This window comes from Muscardinus avellanarius (genome assembly GCF_963383645.1).
Source record: "Muscardinus avellanarius genome assembly, chromosome: 16".
Classification (NCBI taxonomy): domain Eukaryota; kingdom Metazoa; phylum Chordata; class Mammalia; order Rodentia; family Gliridae; genus Muscardinus; species Muscardinus avellanarius.
In genome coordinates this window covers 55430024-55453873 of record NC_137802.1, presented here as the reverse complement: position 1 = coordinate 55453873, position 23850 = coordinate 55430024, and the positions used below count along the sequence as shown (strand labels likewise).

The 23850-nt window shown below is 56.6% G+C and overlaps 1 protein-coding gene across 1 annotated transcript in view; it reads right to left on the bottom strand.

Annotated features, from left to right (window-relative positions):
* Positions 1 to 742: 742 nt before the first annotated feature.
* Positions 743 to 23850, bottom strand: part of WNT3 (Wnt family member 3) — a gene marked incomplete at both ends in the record, with an annotated part of 41491 nt that continues 18383 nt past the window's right edge. The window contains 3 exons of the mRNA XM_080714251.1: positions 743 to 1222; positions 1704 to 1969; positions 5536 to 5777. Of these exons, the coding sequence (XP_080570377.1) occupies positions 743 to 1222; positions 1704 to 1969; positions 5536 to 5777 (988 nt within the window). The remainder of the gene's footprint in view (positions 1223 to 1703; positions 1970 to 5535; positions 5778 to 23850) is intronic.

Sequence of the window (23850 nt, the reverse complement as noted above, 5' to 3'; positions counted from 1 at the left end):
GCTGGGGCGCAGCACCTCCCACGCCGGCCACCTCTGGGAAGCTTGGGAATCTAACCCACCAGCCTTTGATCCCTCCATTACTCACCACAGCCACTCTGAACTTGAATCCCTCCTCCTCCCCATCACCATCCATAAACCTGGTGAGAGTGCTCCCCCACACCCAAGCTTCAGATGTGTCTGCACCGCCTTACCCACCGCCGCCACCCACTCCCCCACGTGGCCAGGATGAATGCGTGTGCAAACACTTGTCCTCTGAGTTCAAGGTAGGTGCAAAATGACTGTGTCACAGGGGTAGAAGAGAATTTTCAGGCCACCGTCTCAAGGGTTTTAAACCCCCTCGCTCAACAGTAAGAAAACGGAGACCCAAGACGTGACAGACAGGAAGTTAGGGACAGAGCTGGGATCAGACATCAGGTCTCCTGGCTTCCAAACCCACGGTGTCTGTCTTCTGGCTCCAGAGATGCTCAGTAATGATAGGACAGACGCAACTCTGAGCTGGCTCATAATTTACTAATTTGTATAAGAATCTGAGTCAATTGCTTGTGGAGGATGTGCACGCACTTGGCTATTATCTGCGCTTTGTGTAACCTGCCAGGCCGCTGCCCCCTCTGAACCATTCCCGCCGAAGCCTGAGAGATCCTGGCTTCCTGTTTAGGCTGCGGGGTCTCCCGTGTAGCTTGGGACCGAAAGGGCTGGTGGAGAATGGGGGACGGGCGTGCCGGCCCGCGGCCTACCTGGCGGTCTACTTGCAGGTGTGCACGTCGTAGATGCGGATGCACTCCTGGCAGCTGACGTAGCAGCACCAGTGGAAGATGCAGTGGCACTTCTCCTTCCGCTTCTCCGTCCTCGTATTGTGGCCGCGGCCGCAGCAAAGCAGATCGCAGCCGTCGATGCCGTGGGAGGTGACGTTGCAAGTCCGGTCCCTGGTGCCAAAGGAGCCCGTCTCTGGGTTGGGTTCACAAAAGTTCGGGGAGTTCTCATAGTAGACCAGGTCCCGCTCGGTGGGTGGCTTGAAGAGTGCGTACTTGGCCCGGAGCGTCTCCACCCAGCCGCGGGACTCACGGTGTTTCTCCACCACCATCTCGGAGGCGCTGTCGTACTTGTCCTTGAGGAAGTCCCCGATGGCGCGGAAGTCCGGCTGGGCCCACCAGCAGGTCTTCACCTCGCAGCTGCCCGACAGCCCGTGGCACTTGCACTTGAGGTGCATGTGGTCCAGGATGGTCTGGGGAAGAGGCGAAGCGGCTGGCCCCAAGATCCCCCAGCTGGGAGAACCACCCCGGCCCCAGCCCCTCACCTCCCCAGCCTCCTCTGCACCCGGAAGGGGACGGGTGGGGGCTGCGGCATAGATTCAAAGACCCCAGGCTCCCTGCGGGTCGGCAGACATCGCCTTGACTGCTCAAAGTGTTGGAAATAGGGACTATCCCATTTGAAGGATGGGGACACCGGGGCTGGAAACTTAAGTTACTCATTAGAGTCATACAACTCCAGGACAGGAGGAGGCTGAATTCACAGCCAGATCCCTGGGACTCCGCAGCCTGACACAGCCAAGGTGTACAGGGTGGCCCAGGCACCTGCCCCGGGGTGGCCACACTTCTAGACAGGAAGGAGGGCGGGCAGAGGGATGGCTGGGGGTGCGGGTGGGAGCCAAGCTTGGCCCAAGGGGAAGGGAGCCAGGGCCGGGCAAGGGTCCCTGGAGGGCTCACCGTGCGCCCGGCTTCATTGTTGTGCTTGTTCATGGCCGAGCGCGCATCGGGCCTGTTCTCGCGTGCGTCCGCGAACTCCCGGGACACTAGCACTCCGAAGTCGGCGTCCTCACTGCAGCCACCCCACTTCCAGCCTTCGCCGGGTGGCCCCTTGTGGTGCGAGTCGCAGCCGCAGATGGTGGAGGTGCCCTCGGCGCAGGAGCGGGTGACAGCGAAGGCCACGCCAGCAGAGGCGATGGCGTGCACGAAGGCCGACTCGCGGGTGGCTGCGGGAGGTGCGGGAGCTGAGGCTGGGGCAGGCAGACCCCAGGGCTCAGGGCGCGCCATTAGAGGAAGAGGGTGCCCCCCCACTGTCCTTGCTGGCTGGCCTAGACCTGGTGGGTGCCCCCGTTACAGATGTGCCCCCAGATGCTGCCAGTGGACAGAGCGGAGGCCGCCGGCAGCAGTAGCTCTGCTGGTTGCTGAGGAGATGGGTGTGCTCATTCTGGGCCCTGGGCCCTCAGCTCCCAAGGCAGCTCAAGGCCTGCGGGCAGGGAGGCCTGGAGTTCTGCAGCCCAAGCCCACCCATCTCCCCCTGGAGGAGCCGAGCAGGCTTTTCTTTGCTGGGCCCCGGTTGCCCACTTTGTAAAATGGGCACCGCTTCTCCCTGCCACGAGGAGTTCCTGACTCGAGGCCGGGGGTGCCTGGGCGTCCTGCTCCTCCCCACCCACCGAGGCAGAGGCTGGACATCACGTCCCTCCCACAAGGCTGGGGCCCTGGCCAGTTTTTCCTGTTCCGCCTCAGGGTCTAGCAAAAGACAGGGGGCGATTCTGCAGGGTGACCCCAGCCTTATGACCAGGGTCAGCTGTGAGTGCTGGATGCCCACAGATGCTGCGCTCTGAGTACTTTATGTCATTTCTTTTGTATACATCCGGACTTTAAGGCCTAGGGCGGAGGAGAGCTGTGACACCTCTCTCCTTGCAGAGGAACACGAGCAGGAGGGGGCCAGGTGGCCAGTGTGGGGCCAGGGGCCGCCCCCTTCCTCTGCACTCTCCCGCTCTCCCTCTCCCCTCCTCTGCCCTTCCCCTCTCCCCCTCTCTTCCCCCTCCCTCAACCCCCTTTCCTTTCCCTCCTTCCCTCTCCCCCTCTCTCCTTCTCCTCCCTCTCCCCCTCTCCCTCTCTCCCCCTCTCCCTCCCCCTCCCTCTGTCCTTCTCTCCCCTCCCCCTCTCCCTCCCCCTTCCCCTCCCCCTCTTCCCCTCCCCTCCTCCTCCCCCTCTCTCTTTCCCTCTTTCTCTTCCCCTCTCCCTCTCCCTCTCTCCCTTCCCTCTCTCCCTCTCTCCCTCTCGGGGCTCTCTCCGGCTCGGTTCCCAGCGCCGGGGCGGCGGGGGCGGCGGGGGCGGCGGGGATTAGCCTGGGAGCCGCCTGACAGCCCCGCTGCGCCGTCCCCGTCCGGCGGGGCCCGCTGGGCCGCTCAATCCGCCTTTGTTCGCGCGGTGTCACACCGCATTACCCGCATAATGCGGCCGCCGGGCCCGGGCCGCCGGGACGGCCGCCACCGCCAGCAACGGGCGGCTCCCGGGGCCGAGCTGCGCCCCGGGCCCGGCGCCGGCCGCGAGGGCCCCATTGAGCCGCCGCGCCCCGCGGCCAGAGGGCGTGTGAATGGCGCGGCCGGCCGGCGGGGGGCGGGGGCCGGGGCTGGACAGAGCAGGCCGGGGCGCTGGACAGAGCGGGGCCGGGGCTGGACAGAGCAGGCAGGAGCTGGACAGAGCGGGCTGGGACGCTGGACAGAGCAGGGCCGGGGCTGGACAGAGCAGGCAGGGGCTGGACAGAGCAGGCCGGGGCTGGACACAGCGGGCTGGGACGCTGGACAGAGCGGGGCCGGCGCTGGACAGAGCAGGCAGGGGCTGGACAGAGCAGGCCGGGGCTGGACACAGCGGGCTGGGACGCTGGACAGAGCAGGGCCGGGGCTGGACAGAGCAGGCAGGGGCTGGACAGAGCAGGGCCGGAGCGCTGGACAGAGCAAGGCCGGGGGGCTGGACAGAACAGGGCCGGGGCTGGACAGAGCAGGGCCGGGGCTAGACAGAACAGGACCAAGGCTGGACAGAGCAGGGCCGGGGTACTGGACAGAGCAGGCCGTAGTGCTGGACAGAGCAGGGCCAGGGCTGGACAGAGCGGGCTGGGACACTGGACAGAGCGGGGCCGGGGCTGGACAGTGCGTGCCGGGACACTGGAAAGAGGGGCCCGGGGCGCTGGACAGAGAGAGCAGGGTGCACCGGCCAGAGGCGAAGCCGGTGCCCTACCCAGGCTCCCCCACCGCCTGCACCCAAACCCCAGAGTGCCTGACCCATCTACCCCCACCCAGCAGCACAAACCCGCCCTCTTGAAGTTTAGGGACCATGGCTAGTGACAGAACCCACAAGGGTCTTTTAAAGTGTTGAATAATCCAGGCATGGTGGCGCATGCTTGTAATTCCAGCATTTGGGAGGCTGAGACAGGAGAATCGTGGTGCGGCCCGCCTCAGCTACTTAGGCCCTTTGCAACTCAGTGAGATCCTGTTTCAAAAATAAAGGTTAAAAAACAGGGCTGCGGATGCAGCTCGGAGGTAAGATGCCCCTGGGTTCCACCCCCAGTACGGCAATATGTGAAAGCTTACTGCACTGCGGGCAGTAAGCCCAGAGTGTTTGCGGGGTGCGCACGTCAGGACGCAGGCTGCGGGAGGCTATCTGGCCCCAGGTGAGGCACCGGAAGGCGGTCAGACCCACACCGCGGGCAAGAGCGGGTTTGAAAAGCAGGCCCACACCACTTGGCCCCAATTAGAAGCCAAACCTTTTATGTAAACAAGGAATAATTAGCTTTGGTAATAGAAATGTAAACAGAATCATCATCCATTGATTTGCTAATTGGCCTCCTGGCCCATGACAATAGACAGCATTTTGCCTGTAGGTGGGACGATCCTGTGCTGTGCTCCGAGGCACAGGTGCAGGGGGTGCACTTTAAGAAGGGGGTAGTCACCCCCACCCCACTCGGCACCCTCGCTGGGGCTGGCACTCAGGTCTCTTTTTCTCTTGGGCTGTAAATGCAGCTCCTATTAATTCCTACTTCTAAAAGGAAAGAGAAACGGGCTACCCAGTTAGGGTGGCAAAATTACCACGGAGCCCAAGCCTAGCTAAGCATTAAGTTCCTGGACACTGATTTCTCAAAGAGTTGCCCATCTTTAGCCCAGAGCCCAGGAGCACCAAGTCCCCAACTTGGGAGCTGTTGTCCTGCTCAGCTCTTCCTCCTGGGACCCAGTTCAGTGTTCAGTCGTGTCGCTTTCCCCCACCTGGAGCTCAGCCAGTTAGACGCCCAGGGTGGATGTATGGAAAGTTCCTCAGAAGCCAGGCACCCACCGGCATTCCTAGGTATCTCCAGTTTGTAGGGCATGGAGACCAATAGAACTTGGAAATGTAAAGCTGCCGGCACCAGGGAGCTTCCTAGTCCTCCTGAGGACCTCCCGTGGGGAGGACGCTCCCCCCCCCCAGCCCAAAGGTGCATGTGCATAGCACTTGGAACAGCTTCGGGGGCAATGTTGCCCCCAACTCAGAGCCCCTGTCATGCTGCGCCAGCCTGGTTCTCAGATCCTGTGGCCTCTCCGGGCTGCCCAGCCCCCCAGCAGCCCTGGGAAAAGGTGTGGCAGCCGTGGAGACAGACTGGTCTGTCCAGAGAGACACTCGGCCCTCTTACCAGCTTTATTGCCCTGCCAGGAGACCCTGGAACCAGAGTTGAGGGGCCCTGAGGTGGGAGGACACGGGGTTCCAAGGCCCCTCCCCACTCCTGCCCTCCCCCCCCCCCGCCCCCGGCCTGGAGTAGTACCTTTGTCCAGAACTGGCCCGAAGATGGCCAGGCTGTCGTCTATGGTGGTGCAGTTCCAGCGGCGGCCCCGGAACTGGTGCTGGCACTCCTGGATGCCCAGCTTCACGCCCTCGGCCACGCTGGGCATGATCTCGATGTAATTTCTGCAGAAGCGTAGTTGCTTGGGCACCAGGCCTGGGATGGAGCCACAGAGCAGGGGCTGCGAGCCCAGAGACGTGTACTGCTGGCCCAGGGCCAGGGACCTGCGGCAGACAGAGGGCGGTGCCGTGGGCACGGTGCACGTGGCCTAGCACAGGCACTCTGGGGTAGGTGAGGCATGGAGGGCCTGTGGACATGAACCCCACCCAGCCCCTGAGAACCTGGCACCTACTCATACCGCCGCTGACCTCAGGAACACACTGCCCCGGTTCTAGCCTGTGTTAATCCCAGCACTCAGAAGGCTGGGAGGAGGATCACAAGGCAACGTATGGAGACACTATTTCAAAATGGAAAGGGCTGGGGATGTAGCCCAGGGGTTAGTGCCCCTGGGTTCCATCACCACTAGAGAAAAGTGGGGCCAGAGCTCTGATCCCGGTGACATCAGCCTTCTGCCATCAGCACACCTGGCTCACAGGAGGCTGGTCCAGCAGAAACCCTCATGGGGCCTTTCTGGGCAGTGAGTGTCCTGAAAGGACTCTGGGCTGGAAAGATGGAATTTGGGGCCCAGGTCAAGTCCCTTCCAAGCTCTGAGCCCAGCTTCCCTGATGTCACTGAAGAGGTCGGCTGGGCGATCTTCTAGGGAGTTCAGGATTCTAGGGTCACAGGTTACTTTGGTGGTTCATGAGAAGGAACTCAAACCTAACAGACCAGGTGGCAGAGGCTCGGCTGACCCCACCCTATCAGAAAACTCAGAGAAGCATCGTCCCAGCAGGCATCTTGTGCGTGTATGTGTGTGTGTCTGTACACAAACACACACACACACACACACACACACACACCCCACCACCACCACCACCACCATGATGGTGCCCCTCAGCCTCTTCCCAGCTCCCTGCAGGCGCAGCCAAGAGCCTAGTAGGGCCGCACAGGGAATCAGTGGTACCAAGTCCTGTGTCCCCTGGGGCCTCCACAACTATCTTTATGATTCTCTAAAAGTTTCTGGGGAAGCCGGGCGTGGTGGCACATGTTTGTAATCCCAGCATTGGGGAGGCTGAGACCTGAGGATCGCGGTTCATGAACAGCCTCAGCTACTTGGTGAGTCTCTTTGCAACTCAGTGAGACCCTGTTTTGAAATAAAGAATAAAAAATGGAGCTGGGGGTGTAGCTCGGGAGTAGAGTGCCTCTGGGTTCCATCCCCAGTACTGAAAAAAGAAGAAGAAGAAGGAGAAGGAGGAGGAGGAGGAGGAGGAGGAGGAGGAGGAGGAGGAGGAGGAGGAAGAGGAGGAAGAGGAGGAGGAGGAGAGGCCAAGCTCAAGGCCAGTTGTGCTCAGCCCTGTGGCGAAGGGCAGAATGCCTAGAAGGAGCACAGGGGCGCCACCTCCTCCCCTCGTGACCTAGCACTGACCTACGTCAAGTCTCCATGTAAAGTAATGGGCAGAAGCCTTGGAAGAGGGTCCAAGAGAAGAATCCAAGGGTGGGTAGAAAATAAAAATTTAAAAAGCACACAGAAGTGTCCTGGGCTGGGTACAAGGATGAACTAAACATCTGCCATTTATTGACGCTTATTTTGGATGCAATGAAACTGGTCAATTCTTGAACATGGAGACTGTTACTGTCTCCCAGATGAGGAAACGGGAGCTTACAGTGAAACCCAAAAAGCCTGTGGCAGGTCAGAGCATACATACCATGTGGGGCTCTTCCCCGAGCCTTGCCTGGACCAGCGCTCCCTGCTGGCCTTAGCCAATTCTTGGAGATTCCAGGCAACAGGGCTCTCTGGGCACCATGGAGGGGCATTGTGCCCACCCACCTTGGGCTGCCCCCGGGCCCAGTTGCCAGGGGAGAAGCAGGCCCTCGGGTCTCCAGATATTTATTTACTTGGGGAAGAGGGCTAGGGGAACCAGAGCTGGGACTTTGGATGGCACCATGAATGACATTTCCAGATCTTAAGCCCTTTTAAAGAGAAGGAAGGAGCTGCCAGATCACTGACTTATCACAGGTAAATGGCAACTTGAAAGTCAGGCACTTTCCTTGGGTTTGCTTCCTTGAATCCTTATAACACCCTGGCACACAGTAGGGGCTTTACCAGCAGTCTCATTTTTTACAGATGGCTTAGCCAGCAGAAACCTGGGAGTTACTAAAGAGTCACTCATTGGCACCAGGCAGCCTGAATCCCACTCCAGCCCTGCCTTGTGGGCAATGCCTGCCTGGATCCCGAGGGGACGCGGGTGGCCTCAAGCCTCGTGTCTGCACCCTGAGCCTCAACTTCGAGCCCACCTGAGTGGGAGGGGGTGGGTGAGCCCAGGACCCCATTGGGCACACACAGCGCTCCCAGGGCCCCGGAGGTCCTCCTGCCCTGCCCTTGCCCTATTTACAGTTAAGCAGCTTAGAGCAGTAACAAAATACCCATTATTTACTGTGTGCCTGCCATGGGATAAGCACAGCTCTAGGTGTTTTTACCTTATTTAATCCTCACAAGGATCCATTGAGGAAGGAACTTTATCATTATCACCATTATCCCATTTTGTGGATAGGGAAACTAAGGCCACGGAGCTAAGTAACCGCCTGAGCCTGCAGGGCCGCAAAGCATCAGAGTGCAGCCTCCCTCCGGGCTCTTTTTATTGGTCATGCTGCCATTCAAGCCGTCCTGATGCTCTTGACCAGGGTGCCCAGCCCTGCCTGCCTGCCGCCTTCACGGCCCCGTGATCACCAGAGAGAGAAATCGAGTCAGGGCTCGGAGTAGATGACGAGGATAGCAATAGCGCCCCCCAGGAGCTCATCATCACCAAACCTGCTTCCACCCTCCTGCCCAGGTCCAGTGGACTGTGGGCCCAGGGGCCCAGGTACCACGGTACACCCAGCCTGAGGCCTCCAGCCTGCCCATCTTGAGCAACTGCCATGCCCTCTCCATGCCCCTGTTTCTTCATTTATAAAACAGATGAGATGGAAGGGGTGTTCCAGTGCCAGTAGGAAGCCTCAAGAAATGTCTGTCAGTGCAGGAGCCATGTGTTCAGGGGCGGTCCCAGCCCTCTGTCCCTGCCTCTTCCCCAGCCCCTTTCCTCCCATCTGCCTGTCCCTGGATTGGCAGAACTGATCAGAATTTTCAAAGCCCCTTCTCACCCAGCGCTGGGAAGAGTACCTGGGACCAGAGCAAAGGCCCCTTCCCGGCAGCTCAGTCCTAGCAGGGCCAGCTGAGCAGAGCTGTGTGATCTAGCCAAGTGGTAAAGTGACCCACAGGGTGAAGGACGGCCCAGGACGCTCTGGCCTAAGGTTCCAGCTCAGACCTGCACAGTCTGCGGTCACCAGCAGGGCCTCTGCCGAGGGCTGGGTTAGCTCCACACCCTGGCATTGGCACTGACGAGGCTGAGCCTGTGGGATTGATTTCTGCGGGATGGCTACTCTCCCGAACGTGCCCTGCACACCTGAGCTGAGCTCCTGCCCACAGGCGGTGTGTGACATTCCACCGCTAGGCACAGCATTTCGACTGTCCACTCTGTGGGTCATCACTGAGGATCGCGTGCCTTGGGGGGCGCAGTGAGCCTCCTTTTCTTCAGCGTTTTCCCCCCAAGTGTGAGCGGCTGTGGTGGGATTTGCTTTGAAACCAGGCTGCTTCACACCTACCTCGGCACATGCCCAGCCCTGTGCCTGGAGACCTCTCCTCTGCCCACACCCCTGACAACCATCTTCCCCTGGGTCCCTCCATTCTGAAGACTTTCATGGGCTCTCGGCCAGAAGTTGCCTCTCCTCCCGCTATGTTTCCTGTGCCTCCTTCAAACCTCTTGATCGTGAAGAGCCCAATCGATTTGTCTCCAATTCTGTCCACCTGGGCTGCTGTAAGTACCCTGAGGATGGCGGTGTGTCTGCTCCTGCTGTTTCTAGCCCTTCCCCCATAACACACACACATGCACACACATACACATGCATACACCAACATACTTGGGTTTCCACATGACTAGGCGCATGCTGGATATTTGCTGATAATGATAAGGTAAGAAATGAAGGAATACATCCCCCCTCCAAAGAGCCAGTCAGTGCCCCCACTCTGCGGTCAGATGCCCGGAGGTCCCACCTACACACAGAACAAGACTGCTCAGTTCCGCTGAGGAAATTCCTCCATCAGGCTTCATCGGGCTTCAAGACTGTGGCTGGGCTCCCAAGGGAGGTAGAGACCCGCCTGGCACCAGCAGCTGGTGAGGGGGAGGGCGGAGGGCCCTGCCAGGCCTTCCCAGCTGGGCCAGGGGCTATTTATACCCAGCTCCTGGCCTGCCCGAGGGCCCTGCTGCCTTCCCCTTGGGGACGGCTCATCCTCCACCCCAGCCGCCCACCGCCCAGCTGGGCCCAGGACACAGGCAGCCGGGCAGGCGGGCAGCAGGTGCCAGCACAGCTTTGGAGACCTCGGTGCCGACCTCTCAGGTAGAACACCTCTCTGCAGACAGGCCAGGCTTGAAACATGCCTCGCGGCCTCCCCAGCTGCCTCAGCTCCCTGTCACTTCTCAGCCAACAGCTCCCATGGTCAGAGGCTACGATGAGCTTGGGACAGAGGTGAGACGTTGAAACCAAGAGGTCAGGTTGCCTCGGCGCGGAACTGTATACCCGTAACACTGTAGGGGCCACCAAGAGGTCCTGGCCCCACCGTTCACCACAGTGACTGCCACCACCATGCCGCCATCATGGCCCAGTAGGGGTCGGAGCCTCCCTGCAGGTTGGCTTCCTCCACCTCGGAAACTTCCCCCATAGGATTCGGGAGACTGGAGAGACCTCAGCGGTCCTCTAGTTCAAAGTCTCTCTTATTTATTAGCCTACTCCCACCAGTGGATTCACACCCAACCTCCTCCTCCCCTAAGAGACGGACATGGCTGCATGTACCTGTAATCTCCATACTTGGGAGGCTGAGACGGGAGGATCTCAGGTTCAAGCCAGCCTCAGCAACTGAGCGAGACTCGGCGAGCAGAATGCAGCCCCTCCCCAAACAGATGCCAAGAGGAGCCTGTTCCTCAAAAGGTTAAACAGAACTGCCATCAGGCTGGAGGTATGGCTCAGTGCTTAGCACCTACGGATTCCATTGCCAGCACCCCCCAAAATATATTAAAATACATCAATTCCACTCCAAGTTACATCCAAAAGGGCTGAAAGTAGGGACCCCCATCAGATATTTATTCACCAGTGCTCATAATAGCCCTATTTGCTGTAGCCAGAAAATGCTAACCACCCAAGAACTTCAACAGATGAATGAAAATGTAGTACACACAGACAGAGTCGTTTCAGCCACAGGAGGAGGCTATGACTTGATATATGTTACAGCGCAGAGGAGCCCTTTGCTAAGTGATTTATACCACACACAGAGGGACTCATGATTCCACTTACATAAAATACATAGAATAGGCAAGTTCACACAGACAGGAGTGAAACAGTCCTGGAAGTAGTGGTGATGCACATTGTATTTAATGCCGCTGAATTACACTTACAAATGGCTAAAATGGAACAAAGGGGGCGTCTGCCTGGTGCCCAGCCCTTGAGCTTCCCCTTGGCCCCCTTCTGCAGGATGCAGCATGAGAGCCACTAGTCTGCCTGATCCTGCCTTTTTTGCATGGGAAAGCTGAGGAGGCCCAGAGAGGACTGGCCATTCTCCTGGGTCACACAGCTGGCTGCAGAGAGCAGGGACAGGAGTCACTTTTTATGACCCACCAGGCCCCTGACCTGGGAGCTGATAAATACAGGTTCTCAGAAGGTTTCTAGGGCTGGGCAGAGGGAACAGAAGGGCCCCACGGGGTGTCCATGTGTGTAGAGCTGTAGAAGTGGGCCCCAGGGCTGCGGCCCAGGGGAAGGCTGCAGGGCGCCCGTCTTCCTCCCTGCAGGTCGGGTGAGCTCCAGAACCAGGCTGCCCCCAGCCATGCTTTCCTCGAAATCATGGGCCCCACACCCTCCCCTGCCTCCAAAGACCTAGTGTCGTAATGACTGTCCTGGTACTAGGAAGGGCGGGGAGAGCTGGAACCCGCCTGTCTCCTCTTGCAGTAACCATGGGTTTCCATGAACCCGCAACTGCCAGTGCTGGGTACTCTGCAGCTGGTTCCTGGCCAGGACCAGTCTGGGGCCCAACATAATCTTGGGTCCAGAGGGACTCCACCCTGGCCTGGTACAAGAAGGAAACTTCCAGAAGAGGAAGGAAAGGCTTGAGAAATGAGCTGGCCAAGCACTGACCCGGGAACCCAAGGCCACTACTTCTCCACTTAGGTCAAGAGGACCTTTGGAGCTGGCAGGTGTCACAAGGGGAGACCCACCAATTCAGACCCACATACTCCCATAGGGACGGGAAGGGCTGGGCGGACCTTATGACTTCCAGCTCCCGCACCTTCTCAGGAGCTCAAACCTTGACCTGGGCGGCCACGGGTTGCTGGACTGCAGCTATGTGGTCCCCTGGTACCATGTCAGGAAGCCTGTGGCCAAGTGAGAAGAGGAAACTAAGTCAAGATTCAGAGCCCTGTATGGTGATGCATGCCTATAATCCCAGTACTTGGGAGGCCGAGACAGGAGGGTCACGGGTTCAAGACTAGCCTCAGCAATTTAGCAAGACTCTCTTCTACCTAGGGAGACCCTGTTTCGAAAAGAAGTAAAATAAAATAAAATAAAATACAAAGGGCTGGGGATGTAGCTCAAAGGCAGATCCTGCCCCTGGGTCCAATTCTCAATACTATTAAAAAAAAAAAAAAAAAAAAAGGTTCACAAGCTGCCACCTTTTCTTGCCCGTCCCCTGGTCGTGCCTGCAACACACGACCTGTGTGTGTTGAGCACAGGTGTATACTCTTCTTGACATCGTGGAAGGGTGGGAGGACCCAAAGGGGGGAGCCACTTCCTAGCCAAAGGGGCTCACGGGGTCTGGTGGCCTGTGCAGGGGATCTAGAGCCCAACCTGAATCAGGGCGGCGAAGCTGCCTCTGAACCGCTTTCATGGTCACTGGCTCATCCACTCCCAGGTGGGGGGTCCGGGCCTGGGGTCTCCAGCAGGGGCAGGGAGGGAAGAGTGAGAGATGATAGTTGTGCCGCAAATGGAGGCGCTGGCCTCAGAGAGGAGTTGAAATTTCTCCCAGGTAAACACTTCCATTTACCATCTGCTTACTCAACACACACTTATCAAGGGATACCTCTGAGCCGGCAGATGAACGGAGCCACACCCCAGGAGTGCCCCGCGGGAGGCGCCTGTCACTGACGCACCCGCAGGCCTTTGTGCAGCGCCTACTAGCTCTGCACTGTGGGTGCTGCGATGAGAGAGAGATGGTCTCCAGGCACCTGCCACCGACAGCCACACAACCTCTGCACCAGAGCGCGGGATGGGCGCGCCTGGTCTGATGGGGCCAGTGGGTCCCCGCTGCAGCGAGTAGCTGGGGGTGGCCGGGGTTCCCTCAGGCACCCCCAGCAGGGAGGCAGGACAGGGAACGGTAGCTCATCCACAGCAGAGGAGCAGAGAAGGGAGAAGGCTGGAGAGGGGCCCGTGTGCCGGGCTTTCTTCTGACAAGCTGGGCATCGCCAAAGCTTCCCGAGCTGGACTTTGGACTATTGATTCTCATCACATGCAAAACAGAACAAAGGGCTAGGCACCAGAGACCAAAGGCTATGAGACCAGCCGGGTGTCCTCGGGCCAGGCACATCGCCTCCACCCGGAGGCCAGATGTCACTGGTCTGGGTGAGCCAGTTGCACAGCGGAGCTGAGAACCTTGGTCTAGGATATAACAGAGCCTGTGGCGGGGGGATGGACCTTCTGGCCATCTCAGGACAGTGGCTTTAAGAACAGAGGGGAAGCCACAAATAAGGATCGGGGAAACAGGAGGAAGGAGGAAACCATAGTGAAGGTTTGGGGCCAGCAGACCAGGAAGATGGTGTCGGCCAAGACTGGGAACAGACGGGGCGCAGTAGTTCCAAGAAGGAAGACAAAGAAAAACTCCTGGGGCTGGTGACCCTGCAGCACCCGTGTCCAGACAGTGGGGATGTGCGGGGCTGGTGCCCAGGAGAACAGCAGAGGCTAGGCGTCTGCATTGGGAGATCTTTGACTGGCAACTAGAGTTGAACATTTAGGCCTGGCCTACCCCCAGGGTAGGCCGAGCCAAGGGAGGCCCCTAGAAAGGGGCCTGGGGGGCGAGACCTCCCTCCAGGAGGCTGGTAAAGAGCTCAGTGGGTCGAGCCTGGCTCTGTTTCCTGGTACTCCTGATGGCCCCCACGGAGCCGAGCCGCAGCCATTGTGCTTGGACAGAGTATCAGGCTCTCTTCCCTTCCTCGGCTCTGTGGGTCTTCACGGCACCCGTCAGCATCGTCCTCCTGTGGGGACACCTGTCTGTCCACACAAGCAGGATGCCCCTGCCCCTTCCCACCCGCCATGTGGGGCCTAGACAGCTCTTCCTCTGGCTGGGGACCGGGCTCCAGGTCTGTCCCTCAGGTTGGCTCAAGTGCACTCTAGGCCTCTGGACTTTGTTCAGTCCTTCCTGGGCAGGGTCGCCAAGGTCACCATGGGTGTGCAGGAACCGGAAGGCGAGGGCCAGGAGAGAACCGGGAGGAAAGAGGGGCTTCCAGGCCAGCAGCCACACACATGAAGGAAAAAAACCCCAGCAAGGAGCTCTTCCATCCCGTGGTGAGCAGCCTCCAGGGACGGCCATGGGCGTCGCGGGGGCCCCTTCCTTCTCCCCCTCCAAGCTCTCCCTCACAGCTTACCCCATGACACATCTACTGTGAGTGACTGACAACTCCCCTTGGCCCCCAAGCTTCTAGAGGTCTCCCTTCAGGGCCAAGGGGGCGCTCAGAGGATGTGCCCCTGCTGGGGACCCCAGAGCCCAGCAGGGCCCCAATTCTGGGCAGCCTGGGAGGAAGGGAACTGTGAAGGGGGACTGCCTCTATCCCGCAAGGGCTCCCTCCCGTTAGTTAATTGGGGAGCAAAGGGAGGGGCCGGGTCTCTCCTGCTTCAGCTCTCCAGCTCGCCTGGCCTGGCCGGCAGCTCCCTGATCTGAGAAGGTGTGACAGGGCTGCCTGAAAAATGTTGAAACCTGTTTTTGTTGTTGTTGTTGTTGTTGTTGTTGTTGTTGTTGTTGTTGTTGTGTTGTGAGCAGGAAGCTTCCCCTTCTCCCCCCTCCCCGGCCCCCACTAGAAAGAAGAGTTGATCAGAGGGGAGGAGGCCAGAGAGAGGGACTGTCCCCCTTGGCCAAATTAGAGGTGGAGTATGCACCAGGACGGTGGGCCCTGGGAGGAGGGGAGAGGGGGGGTCTGGAGGAGGGGAGGAGAGGGGGAGGGAGAGGTTCCTGCAGTCCTGGCCTGCTGGGCAGCTCTGCACGGTCCCCCTCGGGATTGGGTCCCCCAGAGGATATCGCGAGTAAACTTCCAGAATATTCACCCAGAAAGACCCAGCTGGGTGCAGGGAAGTCGAGCCCAGGGTGTCCAGGGAAGGTTGAAATGGCAGGACCAGGCAGGGGGCCTCCCCACACCTGCAGAGCTGCAGGGCCTCAGCCAGTGAGTGCTGGCGGGGATACAGCTCTGGCAGGGGCAGGCCAGGTGCGGGCACTCCCTCCGCTTTGCCAAGCAGTCCACAGGTGAGCGCACACCTCCCACCATGCAGGTGGAAGCCAAGTCTTGGAGCTGGGAGCTGTGGTCCAGCCTGCCATCACACATGCGCATTTGACTCTGTTTTATAGAGGAGGCCATGGAGGCCCAGGGACTTGCTTGGGGTCAGGACCGACTCTCTCATGGTTCCCTCTAAGGGGGTCCAGTCTTTCAAATGGAAAGATGCTGAGCCTTCCAGAGCCCCAGGTAGAAGCCAGTGTTTATCAGGTCCAAGGGAGATGTGAGGGTGAGGTCTCTACAGCCTGAGCAGGTTGTCTGGCTTCTGACTGGCTGGCAGAGGGTGGGCAGAACATAGGAGTGTTCTGGAAAGTGCTGGAATGGCTCTGTAAATGGCCACAAGTATCAATTAGTCCATTATAATATCAGGTCATTAAAAATGGCCACGCTGGGTGGGACCCTGGACAATTCCTACTCAAGTTTCTTGGGGACACTGAGGCCCAGAGAGGTGCTGAAGCTGGCTCAGGGCTCCTCACCGGGCTAGAGGCCATGAAGGAGTCCAGCCCGGGCCTCTGACTCCCAGCCAGAGCTCAGCCTCTTACACCCACAGATCCTTCTCAAAGCCTCCCAGACCTGCAACCGAGACCGGGGCTCCTTTCAGTGTCTGGTGCTCCACACCCCAGGCATGTAAGCTGTGGCCCCGCCCCAGAGCAGGAGAGATATTAGTTCTATTTGGGGTGCAAGTGCTACAGAAGGGGTGTGCCTAGGGGAGAGAGCCTACAAGAGGGACTTCTGAGAGGTAGCATTTTTCTTTATTTTTTTTGTGGAACTGGATATGGAATCTAGGGGCCTTCTACCTCTGAGCCACAATCCCAGTCCTCTGGTCTCAGCCTCCCAAATGCTGGGATTACAAGCGTACGCCACCAGGCCCGGCTACATCTTTCTATTTCAAACCCAGTTCTGGGAAGGGCAAGACAGCCTGTCTGCCATCTTTCTCACTTTGGACTTGTATTCCTCCCTCAAGGTCTCATTTCAAAACCCCCTCTTAGTCTGTAGCTTAAAGTGTCCCCTCAGGTCATCTCCCCAGCTCTGACACAGACCTTGGGGGATAGTAACTTTTTTGTGTGTGTGTGTGGTACTTGAGTTCCTGGAAACTCTTCTACCTCTGGGCTACACTCCCAGACCTATTTTATATTTTTATTTGGAAACAGGATCTCTTAAGCCAGCATGGCTGGCTTCGAACCTGTGCGATCCTTCTGTCTCCGCCTCCCAAGCGCGGGGATTACAAGCGTGCGCCACCACGCTTGTAACCTTATATGCTGTACTTATACGCTGGGCTTATACAAGGTTACATATATGCTACATATATGTAACCTTATACGCTAGACCCAACCATTCCTCGACTCTAGTTCCCCCCAAGAGCTGAGCCCGTGAGAGCAGGAACCCAGTCACTGGTTTGAAGATAATAAGCCCAGCACTGGCTTTACCACTGGGCACAGCACACCTGTACGGGCCTCCTGGCCTCCTTCTGCAGTGCCAAGTGGCCCCACCGATTGCCGATCCCCTCCTCACCTGTCAGAACCAGAGGCACCCTGACAATCCAAGGACAGGAGACAGCCCGCTGGTCCCCCAGGCTTTTATACACAGCGGCAGGCTCCACGGCCTAGAAATCTCTGAGCTTTAGAAGCAGCCCAGTGGGGAATGCAGAAAGCTGAGCTGCGTGGCAGGCAGCTCACTCTGAGAGCCGCTCCCCAGGGCTCCTCGGGGTCACCAGCCTGGGGTGTGTCTCCACTCCACCACCAGGTTTGGGGCTGGACACGGAGCCTGAGATGTACACGGAGCACTGCTGGCCTTGCAGACCTCCACACAAACACACACACATACACATGAAGCAGCCTGGGAGCTGGCAGGGGGCCCATCCTCCTCTCTCACCCAGACATCGGTGAACACGAGCCTGGAAGACCTCACCCACCTCTGCTGCCCACCCTTAGGTACACCTCTCAGACCAGGAACATTCACAGACCAGCTGGCTGCTAGGCCCAGGGAGGTGGGCAGACCACTGGGGGTGACTTTGAAAATTCCAGACTCCTGGGCTCCAACCCCAGACCTGCTGGACCAGACCATCTGGGGAGGAGTCCAGGAAATGGGCTCATTAAAAACCTCCCCCGGAAACGTGACCAGAGGATAGCAGGGGGTGATGAAACTCGAGGTAACCAGCCTCCCCTGTGAAGTTCACCGAAGACGTGGCGGCTGACTCTGACTCCCTGCAAGAGGTCACCTTCAGTAGTCAGGAACCACGAGGACCAGAGGAAATACCGAAGGATCTTCTGGGGAAGCCGCCAGGCCGGTTCAGAATGTGGGACAGTCTGAAAGACGAAAGGCCTGAATCCAGTGTCATTTTTAAAAAGTGTGTGGGCACAGGGAAAAATGTTTCAGATTAAAATGAATTTGAGACATCAGGATCAAATTACCGGAACCTGGCTTGAAAATCCTAGCCATAAAGGTATCTGCGGATAATTGGGGAAATCTGAATCATTAGGAAGCCTCGATAATTGTGTTAAGTGTGATAATGGCGTCCGGTCAGGGGGTCATCCTCACCTTTTGGAAATACAGGATTCATCACTATGATTTACTTTGAAATTGTTCGGCAAAAACTCTGTGTGTATAGCTGGGCGTGGTGGCGCAGGCCTGTAATCCCAGTACTTGGGAGGCTAAGACGGAGGATCACAGGTTTGAGGCCATTGTCAGCAACTTAGTGAGACCTCCATACAAAATAAAATAAGAAGGCCTGGAAGTAGAGCTCTGAGGTAGAATGCTCCTGGATTCAAGCCCCAATAAAACAAAAGTATTTTGTTTAAAGTAGCACTAGGAGGTGTGTACAGGCTCGCTCCTTGTACTATTTTTTCTGATCAACTTTTTTTCTGAGCACTGAACCCAGGGACATTCTACCAACTCTGAGTTGCACCCCCTAGCCCCATTTTTTTTTTTTTTTTTTTTTTTTTTTTTTGCTGTACTGAGGATGGAACCCAGGAACATTCTACCTCCAAGCTACACCCTCAGCCCTATTTTTTGATTCTTTATTTTGAAACAGGGTCTCACTAAGTTGCAAATGGCCTCATTAAGTAGATGAGGCTGGCCGCAAACCCAGATCCTCCTGTCTCAACCTCCCAAATGCTGGGATTACCAGCCTGTGCCACCACGCCCGGCTTTTATTTTTTTAAACAAGGTCTAAATTGGCCGGGTGTGGTGGCACACACGCTTGTAACCCCCGCGCTTGGGAGACGGAGACAGGAGGATCGCGCAGGTTCGAAGCCAGTCCCACTGGCTTAAGAGACCCTGTTTCCAAATAAAAATATAAAATAGGTCTGGGAGTGTAGCCTGGAGGTGGAAGGGTTTCCAGGAACCCCAGGACCACCAAAACAAAACAAAAAACAAAACCACAAGGTCTAAATTGCTGAGAACCTCGCTAAATTGCTGAGGCTGGCCTTGAGCTTGCAACCCTCCTGTCTCAGCCTTCTAAGTACCGCGAGGACAGGTGTGCGCGCACCACCACGCAATGGCTGGTTTCCTTTTTTTGTTTGGAGTGCTGTGATGGAAGCCAGGCACTTGCTCTAGGGCTGATCTATATTCCCATCCTCGATTAATATTTTTCACGTTACTGCGCTGAAGGGCACCAATAAACACTCCGACGTGGCGGGATTTCTAGATGGCGCCAGGGGTCTGCACCTTGGGTGGCTGCGTCCTGGGCACTTGTGGCCGCTCTGCTCGCGGCAGGTGCGCGCAGCGGGGCTGGCCGGGGCTGCGCCACACCCACCGCTCAGGGCCACGTCCCGCTCCTGCCTTTCAAGGTGGGTATTTCCATCCCATTCCCAGGAGGTCTTCCTCGCGCCCCGTCCCCCCACGGCGCTGAGGACGCGCAGGTGAAGGCAGCCGGGCGGCACCTGGACTTCCCCCGCCCTCCTCGGGGAGGCTCCACGCAAGTTCAAAGCGCTGGCGCCCTCCCTCGCGGCCCTCCGAGCGAGCCCCGACACCTTCCCGGCCGCCCCTCCCCCGCCCAGCCCGGCCGCGGCCCCCCATGGGCTGGGAGATCCCTCCCCAAAAGTGTTTAAGTGGTCTGGATGCTGGGTGGTATCCTTCTGGTTATTTATTTATTTTTATAATTTTTTATCCAGGGGAATTCGACTTCTGAGCTACATGCACAGTCCTTTTAATTTTAATTTTATTTTATTTTGCTGTACTGGGGATGGAACCCAGGGGCATTCTACCTCCGAGCTACACCCCGGTCCTATTTTTTATTCTTTATTTTGAAACAGGGTCTCACTAAGTTGCAAAGGGCCTCACTAAGTAGCTGAGGCTGGCTGCCAACCAACGATCCTCCTGTCTCAGCCTCCCGAATGCTGGGATTACAAACGAGCGCCACCACGCCCAGCTCTTATTTTTTGTTTTTAAAACAGGCTGCGGGTCTCACTAAGGCCTGACCACCCACACCTGCGCGCACAGCTGGACCTCCTCTGCTCCCAGCACCCCGCACCGTTTCCCAACATTTAGGGTCAGCCCTTCCTTCCCTCGGTCTCCAGCCCCTAGCATTTCTGTCTCCTGACTTCTCCATCTCCATTTTTACAGCCATGGCAGCAAAATGTTTTTGATCGGCAACACATGAGTATAAGTGTTTGGGCATGCCCCTCATTTACATACACGTCGGTATAAATCACAGGCCAGCCTCTGTGCTCATATTTTATGTGCATTACAAAATGCACATTAACATCCATTGGAAAAAGACGAGATGAAAAATATATTTCAAAGGAAACCCTTTCTTTCTTCAAACCAAAGCCTTGTCCGGCCACCACTGCCCAGGCCCTTCATCCTGCCTTCCTCTGGCTCCTTGGGCCCAGCTCCCCGTCCTTCCTGATTTCCCTACCTCTGATTTCTCTGCCTCAAAGTGGAGTGTACCAGCCCTCGCAGGGTTGCAGGATGCCGACAAGCACTCCTAGGCCTTGAGGTCTCAAAGCCTTCCGCCTATTGGAGTGCCACATCTTTCTCAGTTTCTTGCCCTCAGCTATCCCCCCACCAAGACTTGCCTTCCCCCGTTAGGAAAGGAGCCCTGCCTCCTCCACACCTGCGCTCACTGTCCAGCCCCCACCCTGTCAGCAGCAGAGTCTCATTGGTATCACAGTCATTACAAAGGTAGGTAGGCTTTCTTCCAAGGGAAACACACTTTGTGCAGAAAAGATAAATCTCTCTCTCTCTCTCTCTCTCTCTCTCTCTCTCTCTCTCTCTCTCTCACACACACACACACACACACACACACAATTTATTTATTTATTTATTTATTTATTTATTTATTTATTTATTTATTTTGGTGGTACTGGGGATTAAACCCAGGGCATTCTACCCCTGAGCTATACCCCCAGCCCTAACTTATCTTTCTTTGTTTTTTTATTTTTTATCTGTGGGTGGTACTGGAGATTGAACCCAGGGGCATTTTACCTCTGAGCTACACACCCTGCCCAGCCCAATTTTATAGTTTTTGTTTTGAAACAGGGTCTTGTTAGGGTGCTGAGAGTCTCAGCACTTGCTGAGGCCATCCTTGAACCTGCAATTCTCCTGTCCCAGCCTCCCAAGAACTGGGATGTGTGCCACCACTCCTGGCTCAAACACTTTATTTAAACTAAAAAATTCTAACTTTGGCTGAGCGTGGCGGTACATGCTTATCATCCCAGGACTTGGGAGGCTAAGACAGGAGGATCTTGGGTTTGCGGCCATTCTTAGCTACTGAGTGAGGCCCCCCACAACATAGTGAGACCCTGTTTCAAAATAAACAATAAAAAAAAAATAGGGCTGAGGGTGTAACATGGAGGTAGAATAGCCTCTGGATTTAAATCCCCCGTACTTAAAAAAAAAAAAAATCTAACTGCAGATTTTTCTAGCGATGGGATGTGCATTCAACATGGGGACAGCATTTGAACACAGGCTAACCAATTCAGGTTCCCTAAGGAGTAACTCTGGCCGGGGGTAAGGCCCGAGTCACCAGAGACAGGAGGAGGTACCCACAGAGCCGGGGGAGATGAGGTCATGGGGCACCTTTATGGAGACACTCAGAGCTATAAATGAAATAAAGGGGAAAGCTTTTACAGGTGCACACTCAATGTTGAATAAGATAATATGGGGTGTATTTATTTGGGTAGACAGTAGTTAATAAGGCCATGAAGAAATAATCCACTGATCTCTGCTATAAGGGAGTGAGGGAACCTATCTTCTAGGGCGTTCAGAATGCTTATTATTATTTGTAATGATGGCTAACATTTATTGAGCCCTGACTGTGTGCCAGGTGCTATGTAAAGCACTTCCCATGGAGTGCATCCTTTAATTTGCCAAAGAACCCAGTGATGTCATGATCCCCACCTGACAGGCTAAGGTGGGGGTCCGGGGGTGAGGGAACTCATCTGGGGTCACGCAGCCGGGAGCTGGTGGTACTGAGGTGACTAAGAAAGCCACAGGGGGAAACGTCGGTGGGGACGAGGTCAGTACAGAGCGCTGGCCGGGCCGGTTGCTCAGCTGCCCGCTGGACTAACAGCCTGCACACCCCAAGGCGGGCCCTGCCTATTGATCTTTTTATGTTGGCACGGATCTTCCAAGCCTGATATTTATTTCTCTGTGTCTCCCATAGGTCCAGGCCCACACCCAGGGTCCTCAGCAGGAGAGAGAGCCCTCTCTGTGAGGCTTGGAGGGATCTGAGTCTGAGACAGACATGTACATTCAGGTGAACACAGAGAATTCCAGGTAGCACGGGTTCGTGAGACTGCTTCCAAGATGCCAAGCCTAGCAGCTGTTCACAAACATGGGCACTAAGCTCCTGAGAGAGGCCGGGGGGACCCAGCACCTTCCAGAGTGCAGAGCACCCCCCCACTGCACCTTGCTTCAGCCTGTCAAATGCCCAAGGCTGGGTGCCGTCCCCACTTCACCAACCAGAGGAAACCAGAGCGCAGAGAGGGGCGCGCAAGCAGGGGGGCAGGTGAAGCCTTAGCCCACATCTTGACGGTTTCTGTTTACTACTTGGTCCGGATCACACTCTCTGTGGACCTGTCCATCTAGTCGGCACCTAGTCGGCACCCACCGTGGGCCGTGCGGTGCCCTGGCCACGTGACAGGAGGTGACCAGGACAGTGTCAAGGTCCTCGACCTGGAGGAGCCTGTCACCCAACAGGCCGGCCAGGCACAGAGCATGGCAGGACGTCGGCAAAGATACCACCAGCTCACAAAACCTCCTGGAGGAGCTGGGAGACCAAGGGGAGGGCATGGAGCAGGAAGAGGGTATAGAATCCACAAGGCCTCGAAGGGATGCTCTGAGCTGATTTCTTTTCTTTCTTTTTTTTTTTTTTTTTAGTACTGGGGATTGAACTGAGAGGTGTCCTACCACCTTTTATTATTATTATAATATATATTTTTCATTTGGAAACAGAGTCTCCCTCGGTTGCTGAGTGTGTCACTATGTTGCTGAGGTTGCCCTCGAACCTGTGATCCTCCTATTTCAGCCTCCTATGTGCTGGGATTACAAGGATATACCACCATGCCTTCTCTGAGTTGATGTTTATGTCCTTGGAGAAAAGGAAGAGGAAGGGCCCTTTTGAGACACTGATATACTAATGTAAAACACAAGGGGCCAAGAAAGGAGGAGGCCAGGGGACCTTGTATGGGCCTGAATGCCCTCCAGAGGGAGCCTACCAGATGACTTAAGAACCTTGGGGTCATCTGGCCCAGCCTGCATATTGTGCAGGGCACAAAACTAAGACCATCCACCAGCCCGGGGGTGAGGGGTGACTTAAGAAGGGTCCTTCCAAGTCCTCGTGGAATTTGGACTCTTCTATGCGGGCAAAACATACTGCACCAGCAGGTATGTGGTCAAAATGGAAAACTCGCACCTTCCAAGATTTTCAGAGTAGTTCATCTTTCCCTTTTTTAAATTTTTTTTTTTTTTTTAATGTGGGACTGGGGATGGAGCCCAGGGGCATTCTACCTCTGAGCTACACCCCCAGTCCTATTTTTTATTCTTTATTTTGAAACAGGGTCTCACTGAGTTGTGGAGGGCCTCACTAAGTAGCTGAGGCTGTCTGCGAACCAAACCGCGATCCCCCTGTCTCAGCCTCCCAAATGCTGGAATTACAAGCGTGCACCACCACGCCCGGCTTTAGTTAATCTTTCAATAGGCCAGCTGAGGGTGTAGCTCAGTGGTGGAGGCTTGCCCCTAGCACGCTCAAGGCCCTGGATCCCAGCACCACAAAATGACAACAAACAAAAAACAGACCAATCAGTCTACAGATCCCTGGGAACTCTTTCCTTTCTCCAGGCAAGAACGGTCTCAGCCTCCCTCCCACAAATCCCATTCATGTCTACTTTGAGCATCTGCCTCCGGACACTTGGCGGAGACTCCTGCCTGCTGAGCTCACCTGTGTCTTTAAGGCACCATCAGTGTCTCTCCTGGTGCTGAGGAGGTAGCTGCTCCTCACCTGGAGGAAGCCCCTAGCCTCAGACGGACACACACACACACACACTCTCTCACACACGTAAAAGCCACCCAGACGGTACCACAATTTCCACTTTGCTGAGATGAATAAAGGATTAAAAATAAAAAGCCAGGCACAGTGGCACAC